The sequence below is a fragment of the Hypomesus transpacificus genome, chromosome 17, assembly GCF_021917145.1.
Source record: "Hypomesus transpacificus isolate Combined female chromosome 17, fHypTra1, whole genome shotgun sequence".
Classification (NCBI taxonomy): Eukaryota; Metazoa; Chordata; class Actinopteri; order Osmeriformes; family Osmeridae; genus Hypomesus; species Hypomesus transpacificus.
The window spans coordinates 16,103,927-16,123,583 of record NC_061076.1 but is presented as its reverse complement, the minus strand read 5'-3'; the positions used below and the strand labels follow the sequence as shown (position 1 = coordinate 16,123,583).

General features: G+C 47.2%; 1 protein-coding gene across 1 annotated transcript in view; it reads left to right on the top strand.

Moving 5' to 3' along the window:
* Positions 1 to 6,853: 6,853 nt before the first annotated feature.
* wnk4b (WNK lysine deficient protein kinase 4b) overlaps positions 6,854 to 19,657 on the top strand; it is a 46,127-nt gene continuing 33,323 nt past the window's right edge. Inside the window, exon 1 of the mRNA XM_047038287.1 lies at positions 6,854 to 8,122. Within this exon, the coding sequence (XP_046894243.1) occupies positions 7,493 to 8,122 (630 nt within the window). The 5' untranslated portion in view covers positions 6,854 to 7,492. The remainder of the gene's footprint in view (positions 8,123 to 19,657) is intronic.

Below are 19,657 nucleotides of genomic sequence, written 5' to 3'. Positions count from 1 at the left end.
CAGAGACAGAGACAGAGACAGAGACAGAGAGAGAGAGAGAGAGAGAGAGAGAGAGAGAGAGAGAGAGAGAGAGAGAGAAAGAGAGACAGAGACAGAGACAGAGACAGAAAGAGAGACAGAGACAGAGAGAGAAAGAGAGAGAGAGAAAGAGAAAGAGAGAAAGAGAGAAAGAGAGACAGAGAAAGAGAGAGAAAGAGAGCAACATACAGACCAACAGTTTTGGTTCTTCAGCTTTTCTCCTCCCCGTTACTCTCAGATGAACCAGGAAAATAAAACAAAGTGGAAAAAAGGATAGTTTTGCCTTGTTACTGTGTCTAAAAATGTCTTTGAAAAGTCAGTGCACTCCAAGGCTTGTCATAAGAATACCGGAGACCAACAGCTCCAGTGAGTGTGTGGCGCCGCCCTGTGGTGAACTACCCTCACTACAACAAAGCAGAGGAGCCGATATTCACAACATCAAAGTGACTTCAAAATAAGTCACAGAGGTACAACAGAATACATCGTTAGCTGTGTGGTGAGGGCTTATCATTTTTTATGATTTCACATAGCGTTAACTCGTCATGCAATGTAGGCCAATGTGATTTGAAGAGTTCCCAAGTAATTCCTGCAGCCTAGCTGCTGCAGGAACAAAAGACCTCCTGAATCTCTCTGTTACCAAAGTGCTCTACAGAGAGATTCAGGAGGTCTTTTGTTCCTGCAGCAGCTAGGCTTTTTAATCATGACTGCTGATTTGATTTGATTTGATTTGATTGTATTACTGCACATTGCTCATTTGCACATCATAGTATTGTTATATTGTTATGTATTCCCTGTTTTAACCTTCTATTTTTACTGTGGTAGTGGACCACACTCCCCTGACTAACAAGTGACTATGCTTGTTTTATGTTGTTACTGTATTCCTGTTTTGTATGTTGTACAGACTATGGTGGCAAACCAGTTTCCCCATTGGGGATCAATAAAGTAAATCATCATCATCATCATCAATCTGTCATATTTTAGCCGCGATGTCAACTATGTTCCCGTTGTCAACAATGACAGACAATATCTCCAACGACAAATCTCGATAAGATTATTATGACGTACTGTGTGCCTCGGCGCCTGTGAGTTGTTCTTAACGTGTGACTTATGGTTTCACTGTTTGTTTTCTGGATGATATACAGACCTGTGTACGATCTGTCAGAGAACACAGTCAGCATCCAGAGATAGCACCGTTATCATGCCTGGTCCATCACCTGGTGTCAGATTCGCCATGACTACTTTTACCACAGTATTGTCAGTGAGGTGGATTGTTTGAATCGTTGTTGTCTAGTGTAGCCTACTAATGAAAATGAAGGTCAGTTTGTTGTTTGTAAAATCCTATTTTAAAATGTATATTTGTGTGTGTGTGAGTGTGTGTGTAGGGGCTGTCACGGGTGATGAAAGTTATTACAGCCACACAAGGTACACATTTTCTTGTTCATTTGCACGCATAATTAACTACGATTGCGATTTTATGTGAAATTAGTGGTTTCAGATGATTAACAAATACACAGTTTAGAAATGCAGTAAATATTTTACTTGCAAATAAAATGATCATAGAATTCCCTCTCTTCCTTCCCCTCTCCCTCTTCCTAATAATGTGTCACTAAGGAATCATTTAAATAGCTGCGGTGCAGTGAAAGCTATTATAGAATTTCAGTCATCTGAGTCACCCACATATCCACCAGAGGTCATATTTTCCTCACAACCCAGTCTGCGTAAAGATCGGACTGCATTCAAAGTCTTCCGCCCTGTCCACAATGATGTAAACACTTTTTCTTTAGAGATTGCTTTGTACCAAAGCCTTTAGGGAAAAGCTTTTGCGAAAACACTCATCTTTGAAAATATCATTTTTTGGGGTTGAATAGGCCTACCTGTTGATTCATAAACACATCCGTGAAGGTGCACAAGTTTTCAAAAATATCAATTTGATGGCTTAACTCTAACTTGGCCTTTTCCCTTAAGGTGCTTCTGTGAGCAACTATTAAAACATGCTGCTAGATATCTGTGTTGTTGAAGGATAATTAGCTATTTTATCTGAAATGTAGGGAAAACAAAACATGTTGCATAGCAACATGGGCCATGTTTTTGTTAATTAGAGCAAAGTCACAGAGATATTAAATTAAAAGACACTCTGATGTTATGAATGTTGGTACACTAGTGACAGCCTCCAGTGCTCCTCTTTCCCAGCATCCTGCAAAAACTGAACATCCGAATGTCATAATCGGGTTTTTAGAATTGATGATTTGACGGTTGGACTTGTTTCTAGAATAAATGGCTTAACTGGTGACTCATTATTGTCAGAAATCTATCAAGTGAAACGTTTTTACTGCACTGGCACCCAAAGTGACTTGTTTTAGGTATATGCAAGCTCACCACTAATACTTTGGCACTTCCAGTTTGATAGGGCCTTGTTGCAGTGTGCTCTAACCTTTGGGAATACTTTCATACTTGTGGTGCACTGCAATATCGTACGGGGCAAACAGCACACGAGTGCTTCCAAAGCTTAGTTATTGCAAATGTTATGTGAAAGCCATTGAGCTCACAGCGATATCCATGACCTCTGTAAGATACAGCCTTGAGTCTGAGTTGAACCCTCAAGGCCCAGCAGTCCTCCTCAGAGTCGCAGCAGAAAGGAACAGTGTGCATCTTACCCCCCCCCCCCCCTCTCAGCATGACGGACAAGATAAACTACCTCTTTTTAAAGAGAGGGGAAGAGAGAGTTGTGAATGTGAGAAAGAGTAATACAGTAACAGGGAAAGATACAGTCAAAAAGAGAGAGAGGGAGAGGCACAGAGAGAGAAAGGAAAAAACGAGAGAGAGAGAGAGAGAGAGAGAGAGAGAGAGAGAGAGAGAGAGAGAGAGAGAGAGAGAGGCAGAAAGAGAGAGAGAGCGAGAGAGAGAGAGAGAGAGGCAGAAAGAGAGAGAGAGAGGCAGAAAGAGAGAGAGAGACAGTTTTGGTTCTTCAGCTTATGAGAAAGCAAACCAGAGCGCTTTGTATAGGTATTTGTGTGTATGTTTGTACCTGAAGAGGGCAGAGGAACGGAGACAGCTTGTGTGAATGAAAACAAGAGAGAGGGAGAGAGGCTGGAAAGACCAGCCCGGACAGCGTGTGGAACCATCTTGTTCAGAAGTTGAACTTTGAAGAGCCCCACCATTGCCTCAGCATCCGCCACGTGTGACACGCATGTTCTCCTGCATGACGAAAGATGACTCGGCATAAGCGTTCGGCAAACGCGGGGGGTGATTAACACCCGACCCTCTGCTGCTGCTTCCAGTGGACCAATGTGTTCCTGAAGATAAGCCCCCCCCTCTTCAGAGCGCCCCTCCCCCTCCTCTCCCCTGCGCCTCGCTGGGATCATGTGACAGGTGAAGGTCGACAAGCTAGCGAGCGTCTCGCTAGCAGCAGACGGAGCTGCGTGAGGTGCTGGGCTGCACAGCATTAGCTCAGTTAACACAGATCACTTAATCCTGTACAAAGAGGCACAGTCACAAACAAACTCTCTCTCACACACACGCACACATACACACAATCTCTTTGTCCATATCGCAGCTTTTTAGCTCTTTTACACACACGTAAACATTTGCACAGGCACACGTTCAACATTTGTAGTCTTCTATCGCAGAGGTTGCGGGTGAACCCGGAGACTGCAGTGGGAGAAGCTAAAAACGACTTGTGCTTGATCGAGCAGGGATGGGGTGTCGTCACATTTCCTATTCTTGTGACGAAACTCAGGACAATGCTGTGTTTCATTGTGCTCGTTTCCACTGTTGCACGTTTCAACATATCAACCCACCAATGCTAACGGAATGATGTTACCACGGTCACCAGGGCCAGTACAGAAGATCGACACTGAAAGTTGACACTTTGGGTTTTTACTTACATCCAGGCAAAAGACGGAAGTCAGATTTACTTACATCCAAGCAAAAGACGGAAGTCAGATTTGACAGAGAGAGAGAGATAGAGAGAGAGAGAGAGAGAGAGAGAGAGAGAGAGAGAGAGAGAGAGAGAGAGAATGGCTTCATTGGTTGTAACTAGTGTCCTTTGATTAGACCACACAGCTAGACTGCTTCCTCCCTTAAGAAGCGGACAAAATACCTGACAGAGAATTCAGGCTCCTGTTGACCTGACATACTAACCCATGATTGGAGAACCTTCTCTCTCTCGCTGTGTGTGTGTGTGTGTGTGTGTGTGTGTGTATATATATATATATATATATGTATGTATGTATGTATGTATGTATGCGCAGAGTAGGAATTGTCATGTGCACAGTCAGAGCAAATGAAAGAGCAGTTGGTAAAATTACAAAGACTAAATTCACTGACATCAAGTACTGTGCTGTATAGCCAAATCTGGACTCCAATCCAATGTATCAGGAGTCTTACGAAATACTCAAAACAACCTCAACATAACCATGATCATCACTAACCCCTAACTCAGTGTCTGGGGTCATCCTCAGACAAAACAAAATGGTGGACTAATAAAGTAACTCAGCCTTTCTGTATCGCTTTTATTTTACGATCTAATGTCCCATTAAAGATTAAGGGCACATTTAGACTCGCACCTCCTTTTGTTTGTGGTCTAAGCCGGCCCTGAGGGCAAAGCCTGTTTCTGCTGTCTATATTCAGCCTCTCAGTGGCAGTTTGCCAGGTCATGTCATCCAGTTGTAACTTGCCATGCAGTAACAAACTACAGTATCGATGGCTTCATCAGTGTTCTTTATATAGCGACAAGCCTATTCCGAGTTCACTCATGTCCATGAATCCCCGTAATTTATTAAAGGGGCAATTGACTGCAAAACCGATTTTACCTTGTCATTGTTGAAAAACGACAGTTCGGAGGGTAAACTGAACATACCGTGAATATCAAAGTCCATTGACACCTCTTTCTTATTCAAATCTCAAAAAGAAAAAAATTGGCTGTAAAACGCTAGCTTTTCAACAAAGCCACAGGTCCTACGTAGGACCGGTGATCGGCCTCTTATTGGCTCTGGTCTGTATCTTTGTCACGCCCCAGAATTTACATCCAGACCAGCCCGAGGTAGGTCTATCTCCGATACTAGTTTAGCTGCGCACTGCTCTGTGTAGGCTACTTATAAGGAATTACAAAGAAGAACTTTTGAATTATAACAAGGATATTGAAAATGGACCACGGTCGAAAATGCTGTGTTCCAGGCTGTACAGGGAAGGCTAACACTCACAGTCTTCCCAAGGAGCCAAACATTCAACAGGCATGGCTGCTGTTGTCTATGAGAAGATCCCGGCGAAGTTTGACACTCAATCATTCATTTGCTCTGAACATTTCACCCAAGACAGTTTTGACAACCTTGGACAATTTCAAGCAGGATATGCTAGGAAGCTGAACCTGGAAAGAGGTGCTGTTCCAACCGTATGCTCATTGCAACCGCAAGCTATAAGGACAGTATGATGTTGTGCTAACAGTTATTAGCAATGCTAACGTTTCCTGTATATAGCATACCAGGTAGAATGCTAAATACGTTTCTACACACATCAAATGACTCTAGCTAGACTAGCTGTAGTGGGCATTAGAAGGGAAGCTTCCGAAAAATAGCCAGAAAACGAACTGCAGTCTGGCTTATTGCTAACGCCTGTCTAGATAATCTATTTGAAAAAACTGGAGAAAGGCAGGTTCTAGATACAGGATACGTTAGCATTGCTATTAACTGTTACTAGTAACACCTAGACTGTAGGCATGTAAACAAGTTTAGCTTGCTAGTTAACGCAAGAGCATAGGTAGAATGTGTGATAATTTAGCCTAGTTTATTGGCAATGGGGCTAACGGTGATTCATGTTTCTGACTGTGTTTCATTCAAATAAATAACCTGTGTAATGAAAATCTACAATTCACGATGCATGTTTGTCCAGATCTTTGTCATGTTATTTTACAGCAAGATATCTAGAGCTAGCCTAGCTAACTACAGTAACTGAAGCTGAGTAGAATCACGATATGGTTTGGTTGCTAAGCTGTAGCCTAACGTTCTACCCACCTAAATCAATCCAGTTTGCTTCAACAACAGAAGTGGAAACAAGTAATGTTATCATTTCAAATGATATATAGTCAATCTGTTGAAAACAGTGTTGTGTAGACACAATAGATTTATTTGCGCGTTTTTATTTCAAGTCTCCAACGTCGGTGTTTCAGCCAGTGCTGCTGTTGGCCGTGTTGCGTTTTTGCTCCCAGCTTCACTCGTTGATAACCAACCAATCAGCGCGCAGCTCATCTAAATATTAATGAGCATACCATAAAAGGAGAAAAGCTAGTGTTTTTTCCCGGGAATATTTCAGAGGATCTGTCACAGGGCATAGAACAGCACACGGGCCATTTTCAACCCGACCAATGTTACATACCCTATTCGGAGACCTTAAGGAACAGAGTGAAATACCCCAAAAACCCAGTCAATTGCCCCTTTAATACACTTGAAACCGATGTCCTACCTTTTTATCCAACCCGTCAGATTGTTCTACCAATGTTTGGGCCCATGCGGACATCAAGGTTAGCCTAAGGGTCCGCCCTGTAGTTTTGCTCTACGGTAAAAAAAAAAAAAAAATCTGACACGGTAGGACAAATTGACAGGAAATCGTTTCTAAAACAATTTCCCAAAAAGCAATTGTGAAAATATGACTGATACGGGCTAGGCTTACAGGAACACTATAGTGCAACATGTGGTAATGGTCTGAACATTCTGGCACGTTGCCAAATGAAATCTTTGATATCGTCTTATCGCACTTGAGCCAGCGACTCTTGTGACTTCAATTACACAGAATTTATCTTTCGAGAGCACATTCGGGTTCACTGTGTACCCTCATAATATGCATAACATTTATCAAACTGAATACCAATAACGTACCCATGTGATAGGGTTTACAAATTAATTGGCTAAATACTACACAGACTGAGTTAAATAACAAATGCAAGTTACAATTATTATTTATTTATTTATCTCACACATGAAGTGTTTGTGGGCGGAGCGCGGTGCTATGCGCTTGTGTCGCTTGTCTGTTGTTATTAGAGGAGTTGGCTGCAACCGTCCACAGAAGGTGACAGCTGGGAGACGTGCCACCAACCACACTGTTTTTCTATATGCGGACTACAAGTATGGTTTTTCCAGCTGTTTTTTTCTTCAGAGAAATTTTCAAACGCATACTTTTTACCTGAGAGGATTTTAGTCACTTATTGTGCTTTAGTTTTATTTCGCTCACATACAATTTGTTCGCAACACATACGTTTGTTGGAAAAGTTGACGGCATGCTTTAAAGTGTTGAACATGTTCAATAATTTCACGCTTTCATTTGAATTCTTAATCGTTAGAAGGCTTTTTGTCTTTTTTTCTCTCTCTCTCGAGGATAGCTGCAGACTACAATGTACAAGTTAGGCTGAACGGCATTCACTTTTTGACCAAAAAACACCTGTTCTATTTCTAAGCTTAATTAACAATAAGAGCAGACACACATTATGTCACAAGCGGAGGTTGACATGGCTGGACTTGGTTTTGGGAAACTACCTGCCGGGTTTGATGCCAACTCCTTCCCGGGACGAATACCACCAAGGCGCAGGCGACACTCTGCAAACTCCAGAAGAAACTCATACAAACTGAACAATATTCACACTTTCGATTTCGAACCGCAAGTTTCCGACGCACCACTCTCCAAAACTCTTTCATGGTCTGCTGACGACATTCTAGCAGAAACTGCGGCTGAGGAGAGGAAAGCGGACTCGTCTCCACCGGTGTCGCCTGCATCGAGCCCCGGAACGAGCACCAGCTCACCTCTCTGTAACCAACCATCCCACCCGGTATCACCTCTTGACACATGGACCGTTGGACAACCAACTTCCTGCGCTCTGAGCACAAGTTCGGATTCCGAGGCGGAAATTACTCACAAAAAAGTCGTTTTATCTCGAGCTCCTTTTCAAAGCAAATGGGAGCAAGAGGAGAAGGATGAAATTGAGACCAAAGCGGTGGCCATCTCACCCGATGGAAGGTTTCTCAAATTCAACATTGAGATAGGGAGGGGGTCGTTCAAGACCGTCTACAAAGGCCTGGACACGGAGACAACAGTGGAGGTGGCATGGTGTGAACTACAGGTATGTAGGTTTGAAGGGTGTCAATGGGACAGTTTGCAAACATCATATTGTGACCAAATGAAAACAAAGCACACATAATTGTTTAAAATCCTCAATGTAGCCTAAAGACGGGCAATAAATACTTCACCTATAAAGCTTTGATTGAATTACTGTTCTTGCCATTCTGGTCAATACTATCAACAGGATATGGTGTTAACATGTTAAAATGTGACAGAATATTGATCAGCTTGACATTGTTAAGTTATAAAAACCTAAGCCTAGCCTAATGGGCTCTCTGGAGAGGAATGTGGAGATTCCTGCATTATCTTAATGCTTGTTGTCCAGGGGCAAACAGAGATGAGATGATAGGTATGGTTCAGAGGTCTCCCCCATCCTCACCCCCATCCCCCGTTCAGAGGCACTTCTGGGTGCTTCCACCAGCAGGAGGGGGCTAGGTTGAACTCTCTCTTATTCTATGGATCATTGTGTCTAGTTTCTAATTGTCCAAATTCCCATGACAACTGGTATCCTAGCAGCAGATGCGCTTAATGATTTGTGGGCTGTGGTGAGGGAGCGTGTCTGTGTGTGTGTGTGTGTCTGTGTGTTTGTGTGTGTGTGTGTGTTTGTGTGGAGGGCAGCATGGATATGCACAGTTACATCACCTACATGTTCACCCGCAACTCAAAAATAAAGCTCAAAATCTATACATAAGGCTAGGTTGTATATATGTGCTTATATGTGGGCATCGACACACCAAAATCTTTCTACATTCAAATAAACGATTCCGTGGAAATCTAACCGCTACTTTGGCAGCACACGTTGACTTGATATCGGACCAACATCTCCTCTCTGGACAGATGAAAACAGTCATCCTATTTCCTCTGAGTTCTCAGAAACCCAGACCTGCTGTTGTGTGTAATCCATCGATAGCTGACCTTTGAATTAGCAGCTGAAACCTGCAGTGTCTGGGCCAGACCAGGACGATAAGTGACCCTCTGTTTGGCTGAAATCCAGCTCAAGTTTGTTTTCCTCTCGGTCGGTGGGTGGGTTTTGAAAATAAAAAGGAGTTGTTTTGAGTCACCTCGGCGTCAACAACATACTGAAAAACTAAAGTGCCCTGAACCACCAGCTCTCTCTCTCTCTCTCTCTCTCTCTCTCTCTCTCTCTCTCTCTCTCTCTCTCTCTCTCTCTCTCTCTCTCTCTCTCTCTCTCTCTCTCTCTCTCTCTCTCCATCTCTCTCTTTCTCTCTCTCTCTCTCTCTCTCTCTCTCTCTCTCTCTCTCTCTCTCTCTCTCTCACACACACACACACGCCCTTGCACTACCTTGAAAGTAGCCTGTAATGGGCTGAATTGGCCAAAGGAGTGGAAACCTTCCATAACAGAGACATCACATGACAAGTCTCTGGTCTCTCTTGACAAGTTGGACGAGAACTTGTCTTCCTGGACCTTGTCACCTGTCCTGGCGCCAGATAGCTGACAGCAGAACCAGACGTTTTCCTGGCCACCGTATGCAGTACGACACACACACACACACACACATGGTGTAAGCTATAGTGAGAGCTGCCCTCCTAACTCCCCCCCCCACATCTCCTCAGGATTGGCCGTCTCGGTTCAGAATATTTGGTGGTACCTCCGTGGCATCCTTCGCCTTGAAAGGTTATGCAACGTTTGAACTGAAGTAACCTCCCCTACCTTCTGCTGCTTGTCTCTCCAGGCAGCTGCGAAGAGGAGGAGGAGGAGGAGGTAGCTGGCTGTAACGCTGCGAGAGAAGGCCGACAGAGGATATGCCGATCTGCGCTAGCATTGTCTCGCGTTCGCTCCGCTGTCGCCCTCCCCAGCCCAGCTCAGTTCTCGCGGTCGTTCAGGGGCTCCACTCTCTCGGCTTCGCAGGGCACACTTCTGGGGGCCTCGCACAGTGTGAGAAGTGAGGAGGTTTGAGCTGAGATGCACAGGGAAGAGAAAACCCAACGTTTTTGGAACCAGGCCCCGGCCGCAACATCGTACCACGGCTGCTCGGGGAACGTCTATCCTTGTGGTCTGTTCAGGAGGATTGGCACTTGGCTTCCCTCCCCACCTTTTAGGACCAAACAAGGCCAGACCTTGAGAGCTATCTAAGGGCCAAACAAAGGGTTTATGGCCCCCTTGATCCAGACTGCTGTCCAGGAGACACATTCCTACAGCTGCCTAGCTACGATCCGTGGTTTTCCGTCAGATGTTTCCAGTCAGACGTGCCCCCTGTTGCCTGCAGAGTGTGACCGGCCCGGCTAATCCCCTCCTCTCCTGAATTTTCTTTCGCTCTCGTTGACCTAGTTTAATGAGCCGCGTTAAATCGTCTCCATGGCAAAGTGACGAAGCCCCCCCAGTGGTGAACGACTCAATAGCTGCCACTGTGTGCGCGTGCGGTGGCGTCTCTCTAATGGGATTGACTAATGCCGCACAGGAACGGCACCTCGGTAGAGTGCAGAGCACCTGGTCAGAGCCCAGGGGGATTGATCATTGTAGCCCTCACACAAAGCCAGCGTCTCCGCTAGCTTCCCCCCTCACCTTTCACAGCCCCACTTCCCCCATCACACACGCGGTGATTCGGTGACATGCGTGCGCCGGAGAAAGTAGACCTCAGGCAGCGCGTCCTCAGGTGAGAACCGGCGCTGATGTGTGTGTGAGTGTGTGTGTGTGTGTGACTTATTTGAGCAGAGGGAGGCGTGGGGGCTGGTGTGGCATGCCGCTTGTAGCTCAAGTACAAGCAGGCCTAATCCATCTGGATGAGGTTCATGAGCTTTACAGAACAGCAAACACTGTTTAATTAAAGGAGTGGTATGTAGGAGGTCAGCTGTTTTACTGCGTTGAAAGCCAGCTTGTTCTGGAGCCTGAGAACTTTGGAGGCTGGTGCTGTTGAAATACTCTACCCTGCTCTGCTCAGCTCAGCTCGACTCTACTCTACAGGGTTTAAGGGCCAATAGGATCATCTCCAAACGAGATCAATTCATACAATTTTACAGAAGTAATTCTTGTATCGGTGAACAAACTTGTCCTCGTGAACTTCGTGGTACGGTCATTGCGTCTGCATCTGTCATGTTGGTGATCAGGGGATGGGCGTGAGCAGAATCCAGAGTAGATTATTGGGGGTGTGCTCCAGTAAGGAGAGGTGCTTATTTGATTGGACGCTGGAGGTGAAAGGGGTGACTGGATTGGTCGTGGTGGGATGGGGTGAGGGTCAGTCACGGCACGGTCACAATGGAGAGGCTGTGGAAAAGTCATGGTTGGGAGTCAGCTTTATCTTTACGGTGGAGGCTGCACTGATATATGAAGGTATGTCGACTGTGTTTACGCCTGCAGGGTAATCTGCCTCCACTCAACAAGTCCCCAAAGGACGTATCGAGAAACACAACATGTGTTGTCTTGTTCTCGCAGGGTCAGATAGTGGACATCTCGCAAAACAACCGAGGCAGCACAGTCAGGTGGTCCGTTCCATTCCTTCTCTCCCAGTCTCACCAAGACCCACACCCCTCCTGTCTCTACAGCTGTCCGGCCAGGGGCCTCCCTGACCTGCAGCATGCTTGGGTCTGGGTGATAACAGGGGTGTGGGTGTGGGTATGTGTTTGACGTGTATGTGTGTGTGGGGGGGGGGGGATTGTGTTTGTGTGCGTGTAGATGTTTAGTGTGTGGGTGTGTGTTGGGTGTGTGCGGATGTTTAGTTGTGTGTGTGGGGGGGGGGGGGTGAATGCTAAGGGGTGTGGGCGTGTGTGTGCAGATGCTTAGATGTTTTAAGTGTGTGTGAGAGGTCAGGAATGGCCCTGGAGCAATGGGTTCCTGGAGAGAGCCAGTGGGAGGGTTTATACAGTCCTCCGAACCCCAAGGGTAAACCAGCTCAACCTTCAGTACCACCGCAGCTAAGTCCTCTTCGTTATCTTTACTAGCTGAGTTTCAGGCTGACCCTGAATAAACAGTTTGTGTCTGTGCGGGGTCATTCCCAAGGGAGGGGAGTCAAGGGGAAACCAGTTCTTTACGGTATCACCTTACCATTTCAAATCCACCGTTCTTAAACCAAGTCCTAGATGATTGGATTACTCTACCGTGGGTCTTCCCATACAGGGTTGGTCTAGACTGAGACACACAGGGAAGGGAAACAGGGAAGGGAAACTTCTGTTGTTTGAACCAAGCTGCGGTACCCAGGCCTGCTGCAACATTGCACCGTGGAAGCTCCGTAACATCTGTCCCTCTGATCAGCTCCGACCCCCCTCCCGTGCTGGCCCTGTGTGGGGAACTGAGCTCCTTTTGTGACCTGAACACAGTCACTCTGCCAGGCACTGGTACCAGGCTTGCTCTGTGGTCTTCTGTCCAGCCTGCCCCAGTAGACTGCCTCCAGTCTGGGTAGGGCTGCTGGTGGACTGAGGCCTCCCGGACCAGGACACCGTGTCCTCCGTAGATGAGGGCAGTGAGACGAGCCATGTAGACGTCGTGCATGTCATCCTCTTGGAAGAAAACTGTGCAGCTATCGACCGGACAGCCCCCGTAATTAGGTTTACATAACGCTGCTGTAACAGATGTCTTTGGCACACACCATTTTAAGAGACGATTATGAAGTCATGCACTGTTGCTCCACTGGCAGCCTATGAATGGTCTTCCAGTGTGTTCATCTTCGGTTGTTATGAAGCCCGCGCACGCCTCGGGGTTCCTGGTGCTGCAGTGTGGAGAGATGATCTACTGAGGGGAGAGAGAGGGAGGCAGAGAAGGAGAGAAGGGGTGAGAGAGGGAGAGAGAGGGAGGAAGAGAAGGGGAGAAAGAGGGAGGAAGAGAAGGGGAGAGAGAGGGAGAGAGAGGGAGGAAGAGAAGGGGTGAGAAAGGGAGAGAGAGAGGAGTGAACGGGTGAGAGGGAGAGAGAGAAGGAGAGACTCTTGGAGTCTCCTTCTCAGCCCAGAATGGATCTGTTACCCCCCCCCCCCTTTCCCTATCAAATTTAAGTGCAGCAACATTAGTTACGTGCAAGCTCGTGCTGAAAACAAGTACATTTGGCAACCAATGCAGTAAGAACATAGATAAGCCATGTATGCCAGAATCCAGTCCAATTAAATTTTAAATATGAAAACAAGATAATCAAACTCGTTTTTGCAGTGTGTCGTCTGAGGGAGAGATGCAGTCATGAGCTGGTTGACCTTTCACCTCAGAGAGAGAACGTAAGGCGAGACCACGCGAGCTTTCGCGTTCGTGTTGAACTGGGGATACGGTTGAACCGAGCGCCTTTCGATTCCTGCACAAGAAAGAAGCATGAATGCACGAGTTCACAACGCTCTGCCATTTCCTGCTTTTCTTGGGGACACAGTTATTTGGTGCTTGATTGTCAACGATTGTACACTTTCATTTGAGATGCTTCTCCAGGTTTATAGATACGAAGACTGACGAGACGACGAAAGCCCACCTGTACCGTCTGAACGAAGACTGGATACAGACTTAGTCTTGCTTTGCTTGTTCGCAGGCAAAACCCCGTCGAGTCGCCAGTCAATATTGACCTCCGTTCATCTTTCACCAGAACAGCTTGGCAGGGAAAGGCCCGTCGACCGTTCACCTGGACGATCGAAACCGTCGCTTAGACGCCCTGGACTCCCACCGACAACGTGACCCAGCTTGTCACTTGACTCAAGAGAAATGGGACACCTGGCGAGCGCCTCGCAGCTAGTGCTGACTAGCAGTCTCCCAGGACGTGTTTCCATAGGTCAGCCTGATATATGGGCATGCTCTGCTTAGCTCCCCCGCCGTCCCGCCACCTCCCAGCGCTCGCTGAACTGAACCTCTCCCAGGGCCTCAGCGCTGCGGTGCCGTGCGCCAGATAGTGATTTAAGGGCCTTGAGATGTGCTGCCGCAGCAGGGAGATAGAGGTGTGCCTGGCTCCGGTAGCTTGCGCTCTTCGACGTAGCGCAGATGAGAACAGTTTTGCATCTTTGCGCCAGGATTGGAGCCCCGTTGCGCATTTGGGGAGTTACGAAGAAAAAAACACCTCGACTGAACCCCACTTTTTCAATCTGGTTTATGAAGAATATGTTTACGAGTTCATGAGAAAGGAAGTCGATGAAACAGACGTGAGTTTGTCCTCTCTAGACCTGGGCCTACATCGATCCTGCCCCTTCAGGACTGAGGCTGTGAGCAGTGTTTCAGGTGGCAGTGTGGAGGGGACAAGGACAATCAGTGTCCCTCCAGGAATACACTCCTCCTCCTAGCCCTGGCGTATCCATGGTTACCCTGGGAGATTCCACTCCCTGTTCAAACACACAGACGTGTACGAGTGTGGCCAGCAGACGGGCAGCCATCCTCTGTAACACAGCAACAGCTGTACGACACTGGCGGCACTGTAGACTGGTCCAGGTCGTAAAACTGGATGTAGAGACAGTGTCAGGTCATATCTCCTGCTGTCTCTCTCTGTCTCCACTCACCTCTCCTCCTCTCCCCTCTCATCTCTCCTCCTCTCCCCTCCCCTCTCCTCTCTCCCCTCTCCCCCCCTCTCCTCCCCTCTCCTCTCCTCCCCTCTCCTCTCCCCTCCCCTCCCCTCCTCTCCTCTCCTCTCTCCTCCTATCCTCTTCTCCACTCTCTGGAAACACTAGGCTCAAGGTATGTACCCTGTGCATTATTGTTGACTAGTTGTTCTTGTAGACAACGCAACAGAATCCTCCAGTTCTGTATGCCTTCTCCTGAAAGGGTATGCTCTACAGGCATACAAAGAGTTGCACACCGACACACACACACACAGTCCTCGCACGCCCTACAGAGAGATGCACACCGACACACACACACACAGTCCTCGCACGCCCTACAGAGAGTTGCACACCGACACACGCACACACAGTCCTCGCACGCCCTACAGAGAGTTGCACACCGACACACACACACACAGTCCTCGCACGCCCTTGTCCTCGTGTGTCGACGGGAATCGCGGATTAGATCTGCAATGTACTGAAACACAAACAAGTAATTATACCTTCATTCCACCCACTCCCACCTGCACACACCTTTCAGGTGTTGGTCTCTCGAGGTTGTTCCAAACCATTCAGGTTGTTTTCTGCAGTGCCTCGGAATGTTTTTCTGGAGCTCTCACACGGCCCAAATGGTCGACACGCCCTGAAGGAGAAGGAAGAAAAAAAAGAACAGGAATGTTGCCTGAGATGAGCGTGAAGTCCTATGTGTGAGCTTTGGTGAGTGTTATTAATTGGAGTCCCACGGGGTTAGCCACCAGCGGTTCTCCGGGGTGCGGCGCGTCGTCCTATGTGGCAGGATCCCGTTCAAGAACAGTGGTCCTCAATCCTGGTCCTCGTGCCCCCCTGTCCTGTTTGTTCTAGATGTCTTCACCTCAAATGAAGGGATCATTATCAAGCTCAGCAGAAGCCTGGTGACGACCCGTTCATCTGAACCAGGTGTGTTGGAGCAGGGAAACTTTGAGAACATGCAGGGCAGGGGTGCACGACGACCATGGTTGATACGCAGAGTTTTTGTCCCGGCGAGTCTGCCCCTTGCTGGGGTCAAGAGGTCATGCAGTGGGCCTCTCATCGGCCGCTTATAGATATGGGGATGCACTGTGGTCAGACTCTCAGGAGACAGTGGGCAGGGAATATGCCGAAACAGACTTGTATGAGTTCCGATGTCCATCACCTGTGTATCGTTTCCAATGTGCGTCCTTACTGGAGGTTGTGCTGTCCATCCATTATATACAGGACGTCAGTGAGACCTCCTCTTCACTCGTGCTGACCACTCTGTCGCGGGGAAGTCACATGACCCGAGCTCGAGTCTAATAAACAAAGTCGACCCTTTCCAGTGTCGTGCAACTCTTTCCTCCGTCCGACACATTTCATCCTATGGATGGTTGAGGACCACTGTTCTAGAAGAACATCCCCAGCTGTTCCTCTGATCTGGAACCTGGATCTGTGTTCCGTGAGGGTCAGAGAGGTGATTCCACTTTTTAACTCCCAGACAGGATGGAGGTCACCCTGGCCTGATGTTTACTCAGGGACTGGAGACCCTAACCCAAACACCATTCAAGGTGTAAAGTTGGGAGAGGGATGGAGGCGTACCGATTCATTCACGTGTAGAAAGTCCTGCTGTCCCATTTGTGAAACTCCAGGGTCCACAAGAGAGAACAAGCCCCATATGCCCTCAAATCTGAAAAAAAAAACACGAAGACTCGTCTCTCTTCAAAGTTTTTCAGGGTTGGAATTGATTGGCCTCTTTGCATTGTGTCCCAGCAGTTCCTTTCTCTTAGTGATCACCGCTGACAGAACAGTAGTAGCGCCAACTTGGGTCTATTTTTACATCTTTCTATCTTATCTCAGTTAATGATGTCAAAGTCTTACATTTCAGTTAGCAACCTGATTTTTAAACCCCATAAACCCTCTTGACTTCTCCCCGGCTGCAAGTGCGTTGCTGTTGGAATGCGTCTTTCCCCTTTTAATTCACTCTCCTCTTCTCTCTCGGTCTTTTATTTATTTCTCTTTTCCACACTTTCTTTCTAGGCATCTAATCTTTCACTAGCTTTCTGCCCTATGGTCTCAGCGGTGCTGGAGAGCGATCCAGCTTCTGACCACATCCTCGCTGTTGTGTTTTGTGGCTTCTTAAAAAGGCTGAGGGATATTTATTACTCTCTCTATAGGAACCTTGGAGAAAAGTCTTTTTTTTCTCTCTCTCAAGCTTTCAGCTCAGAAAAGGGCCATGAGAAACCGTTTGCTAGCTCCCTACACTCTGATAATAATATATGATACAGGAGACAGTTTTCTCACCCAGTCACTGTAAAGACCTTGTACATTGTACAGACTGTACAATCATGATTACAGCCCTGATTATGCTAGTGCCAGCAGCTATGGGCTGTGTTGAGTCTGTTTATGGTAATGTGAGCCTGGGGACATGTCCAGTATGGATAACAAAACAGCCACAAAGAGCTGTCGACAGGCTTGCATTTCCCCTGACCTCTCTCCCAGTTGGCTAGGCACAGCACCAGGACTTCTACACATGAACATGCATATACTCCTGCTGGTTTAATGTCGCCTTTAGGTCACGTTATGGCTTGACGTTGAACGTGACGACTGACCTAAGCATGGGGTTGAAAGCGGAATCTGACGGACAACTGTGAACACGAGATGGATCCCGCGGGGGCAAGTTTATGTCGGCACAGACTCTTGTAAAACATTTAAGTGAAGTGCCAAATTGTGAGGAATGCTTGTAGCTTAGTTTTCAGTGTAGAAGAATGCATCAGTCAATCACTTAATCATAATGTATGGGTTTTGGTATGAAAACATAACAATATGAGTCTTCCACAACCTCTTCTCTTCGCCACACCTGATAATAAGCTAGCACGACGTATTTATAGTCCTGCTAACTAAAGCTTACAGCTAAATGCGTAAAATGCATAAATGTATTCCATTCAAACTGCATTCTTTTCGTTTGATGTTTTATGGATTTCATTTGTATGCGAACCCGCGGACCACCATCGTGGCACAGACAGAGGAGTTGTTGTCCGGCTGGCACTTAGCCGAAGATGAGGTCATTGTTTACCTCGTAACGAACAGCAACAGCTACCGCATTGATTGGGATCAAGTTGGCGCTCGCTAGTATTAACCTATTCCGCAACGTAATAGGCCTAACCTTGGTTCATCACTTCATCGTGAGACAAGTCATTTCCTGCAATCTCGCTCGTAAAAAAACACACTGGGACTCAGTGTCATTGACAGCCACGACATATACCTGACCGTATATGTTCACCGTCGCTGGTGTCACTGTTGTAAGTGTTACAGACATAGAACCCAAATCACTCCTGCAGTAGCTTATTGAAACAGGAGACCATCTGCGCCAGTTTGTCTTTTAGAACAGGTAAAGGTACAACAGGTAGGCCTAAAGGTATAGCAGTATAGGAATGCCAAGTCATACTGTAGCTTAGCTAAGAGCATACGAATGCTAATTCCACCATGTTGCCAAGAAATAAACTAAATAAATCCTGATCCCCTGAAAGGCTCTTTTTATATTAGCTGTGAGAGTTAGCAGCTTAGCTGTTAAAGCAAGCTACTCCCTTTGCCAACAGTCTTATGTTTTTTTGACACCTCATCTATCCCTTCCTTAATAAGAACCTTATTTGCATACAACCTGCGTGTGTGTGTGCGCGCGCGTGCGTGTCTGTGTGTGTGTGGTTTAATATGGGACCTTGACGGAACCTGTGTCTCGCAGTGTGTTTCAGGTTCCTATCTTTTTTTTAGGAGGTGTGAGATTACAGGCCTGCACTCTCACTTCTATCATGTTGCATAGCGTCGCCACAGGCTCACTGGCTTCTAATTGGTGAGTGTGTGTGTGTGTGTGTGTGTGTGTGTGTGTGTGTGTGTGTGTGTGTGGCGGGAGCAAAAGCTGGAGAGTCTGATAGAGCAGTGTTTATAACCTCAGCACGCAGGACAGATAAGTCCACCAGCGCAGCCCTGACCCAGTTACTCCACTCAGGGCTGCTCAGCAGGACCCAGGCTGCTCCGGGCCTGTCAGGCTACGGCGCTGACTGGGGTCGACCGGCAGTACCTGCGACCCACTGGATCTCTCTGTTGTTCAGGTGCTGCCTTGCGCCTACTCACACACACAGAGGGAGAGAGACCAGGGGAGATAGAGAGAGAGAGAGACAGGGAGAGAGAGAGAGGGAGAGAGACAGGGAGAAAGAAAGAGAGACAGGGAGAGAGTCAGGGAGAGAGACAGGGGGAGAGAGAGAGGGAGAGAGACAGGGAGAGAGAAAGAGAGACAGGGAGAGAGAGAGAGAGACAGGGAGAGAGAAAAGCAGAGAGAAAAGCAGAGAGAGAAGCATAGAGAGAGGCCAAGTGCAGTTAAAGCCTTTTAACAGGGAACATCTGTGCAGGCCGAAGCCCAGGCTTTGGTGTCGAGAGCCAGAGAAAGACGCAGACTTAATGAGACATTCCCCACGGCGCGGCCAGGGCTTTAGTCAGGCCCAAACACTGAAGAAACCCACTTATCTGGCAACAAGAGAAGGACGCAGAGAAAAACAGTTTCTCTTCATCGTGTCTTGCACTGCCAGGGAGCTGACTGTCTTGCACTTCTCCTGTTCCCTGCCCAGCCCTCTGCATCGATGTGTTCCTCAGCAAAGGCATGGCCGGCATGACAGTGTCAATATTTGTAGACCAGGGACACAGACACCTCGCTGCACCCTTGTGTCGAACAGGGAAGGGCTCAGAAATGGACACTTCGAATTCAAAATGTAATTCCAGTTTTTTTGTTGCCTTCCTTGAGCGTTTAGGTTGGTTTATTTACATTTAGTCATTTAGCAGACGCTCTTATCCAGAGCGACTTACATTAAGTACAGGGCACATTCCCTAAGTACATTCCCCCCAGAAGGGTGAAGTGCCTTGCCCAAGGACACAACGTCATTTGCCACGGCCAGGACTCGATCTGGCAACCTTCAGATTACTAGTCCGATTCCCTAACCGCTTAGCCATCTGACTCCCAGGTTAGTTGTGGATATGTGGGCGTGTGTTGAGCCCCTCTGTGTCTGTTGTTGTAGAAAGGCCAATGCAAATGAGATTTGATCGTATGTCGTGT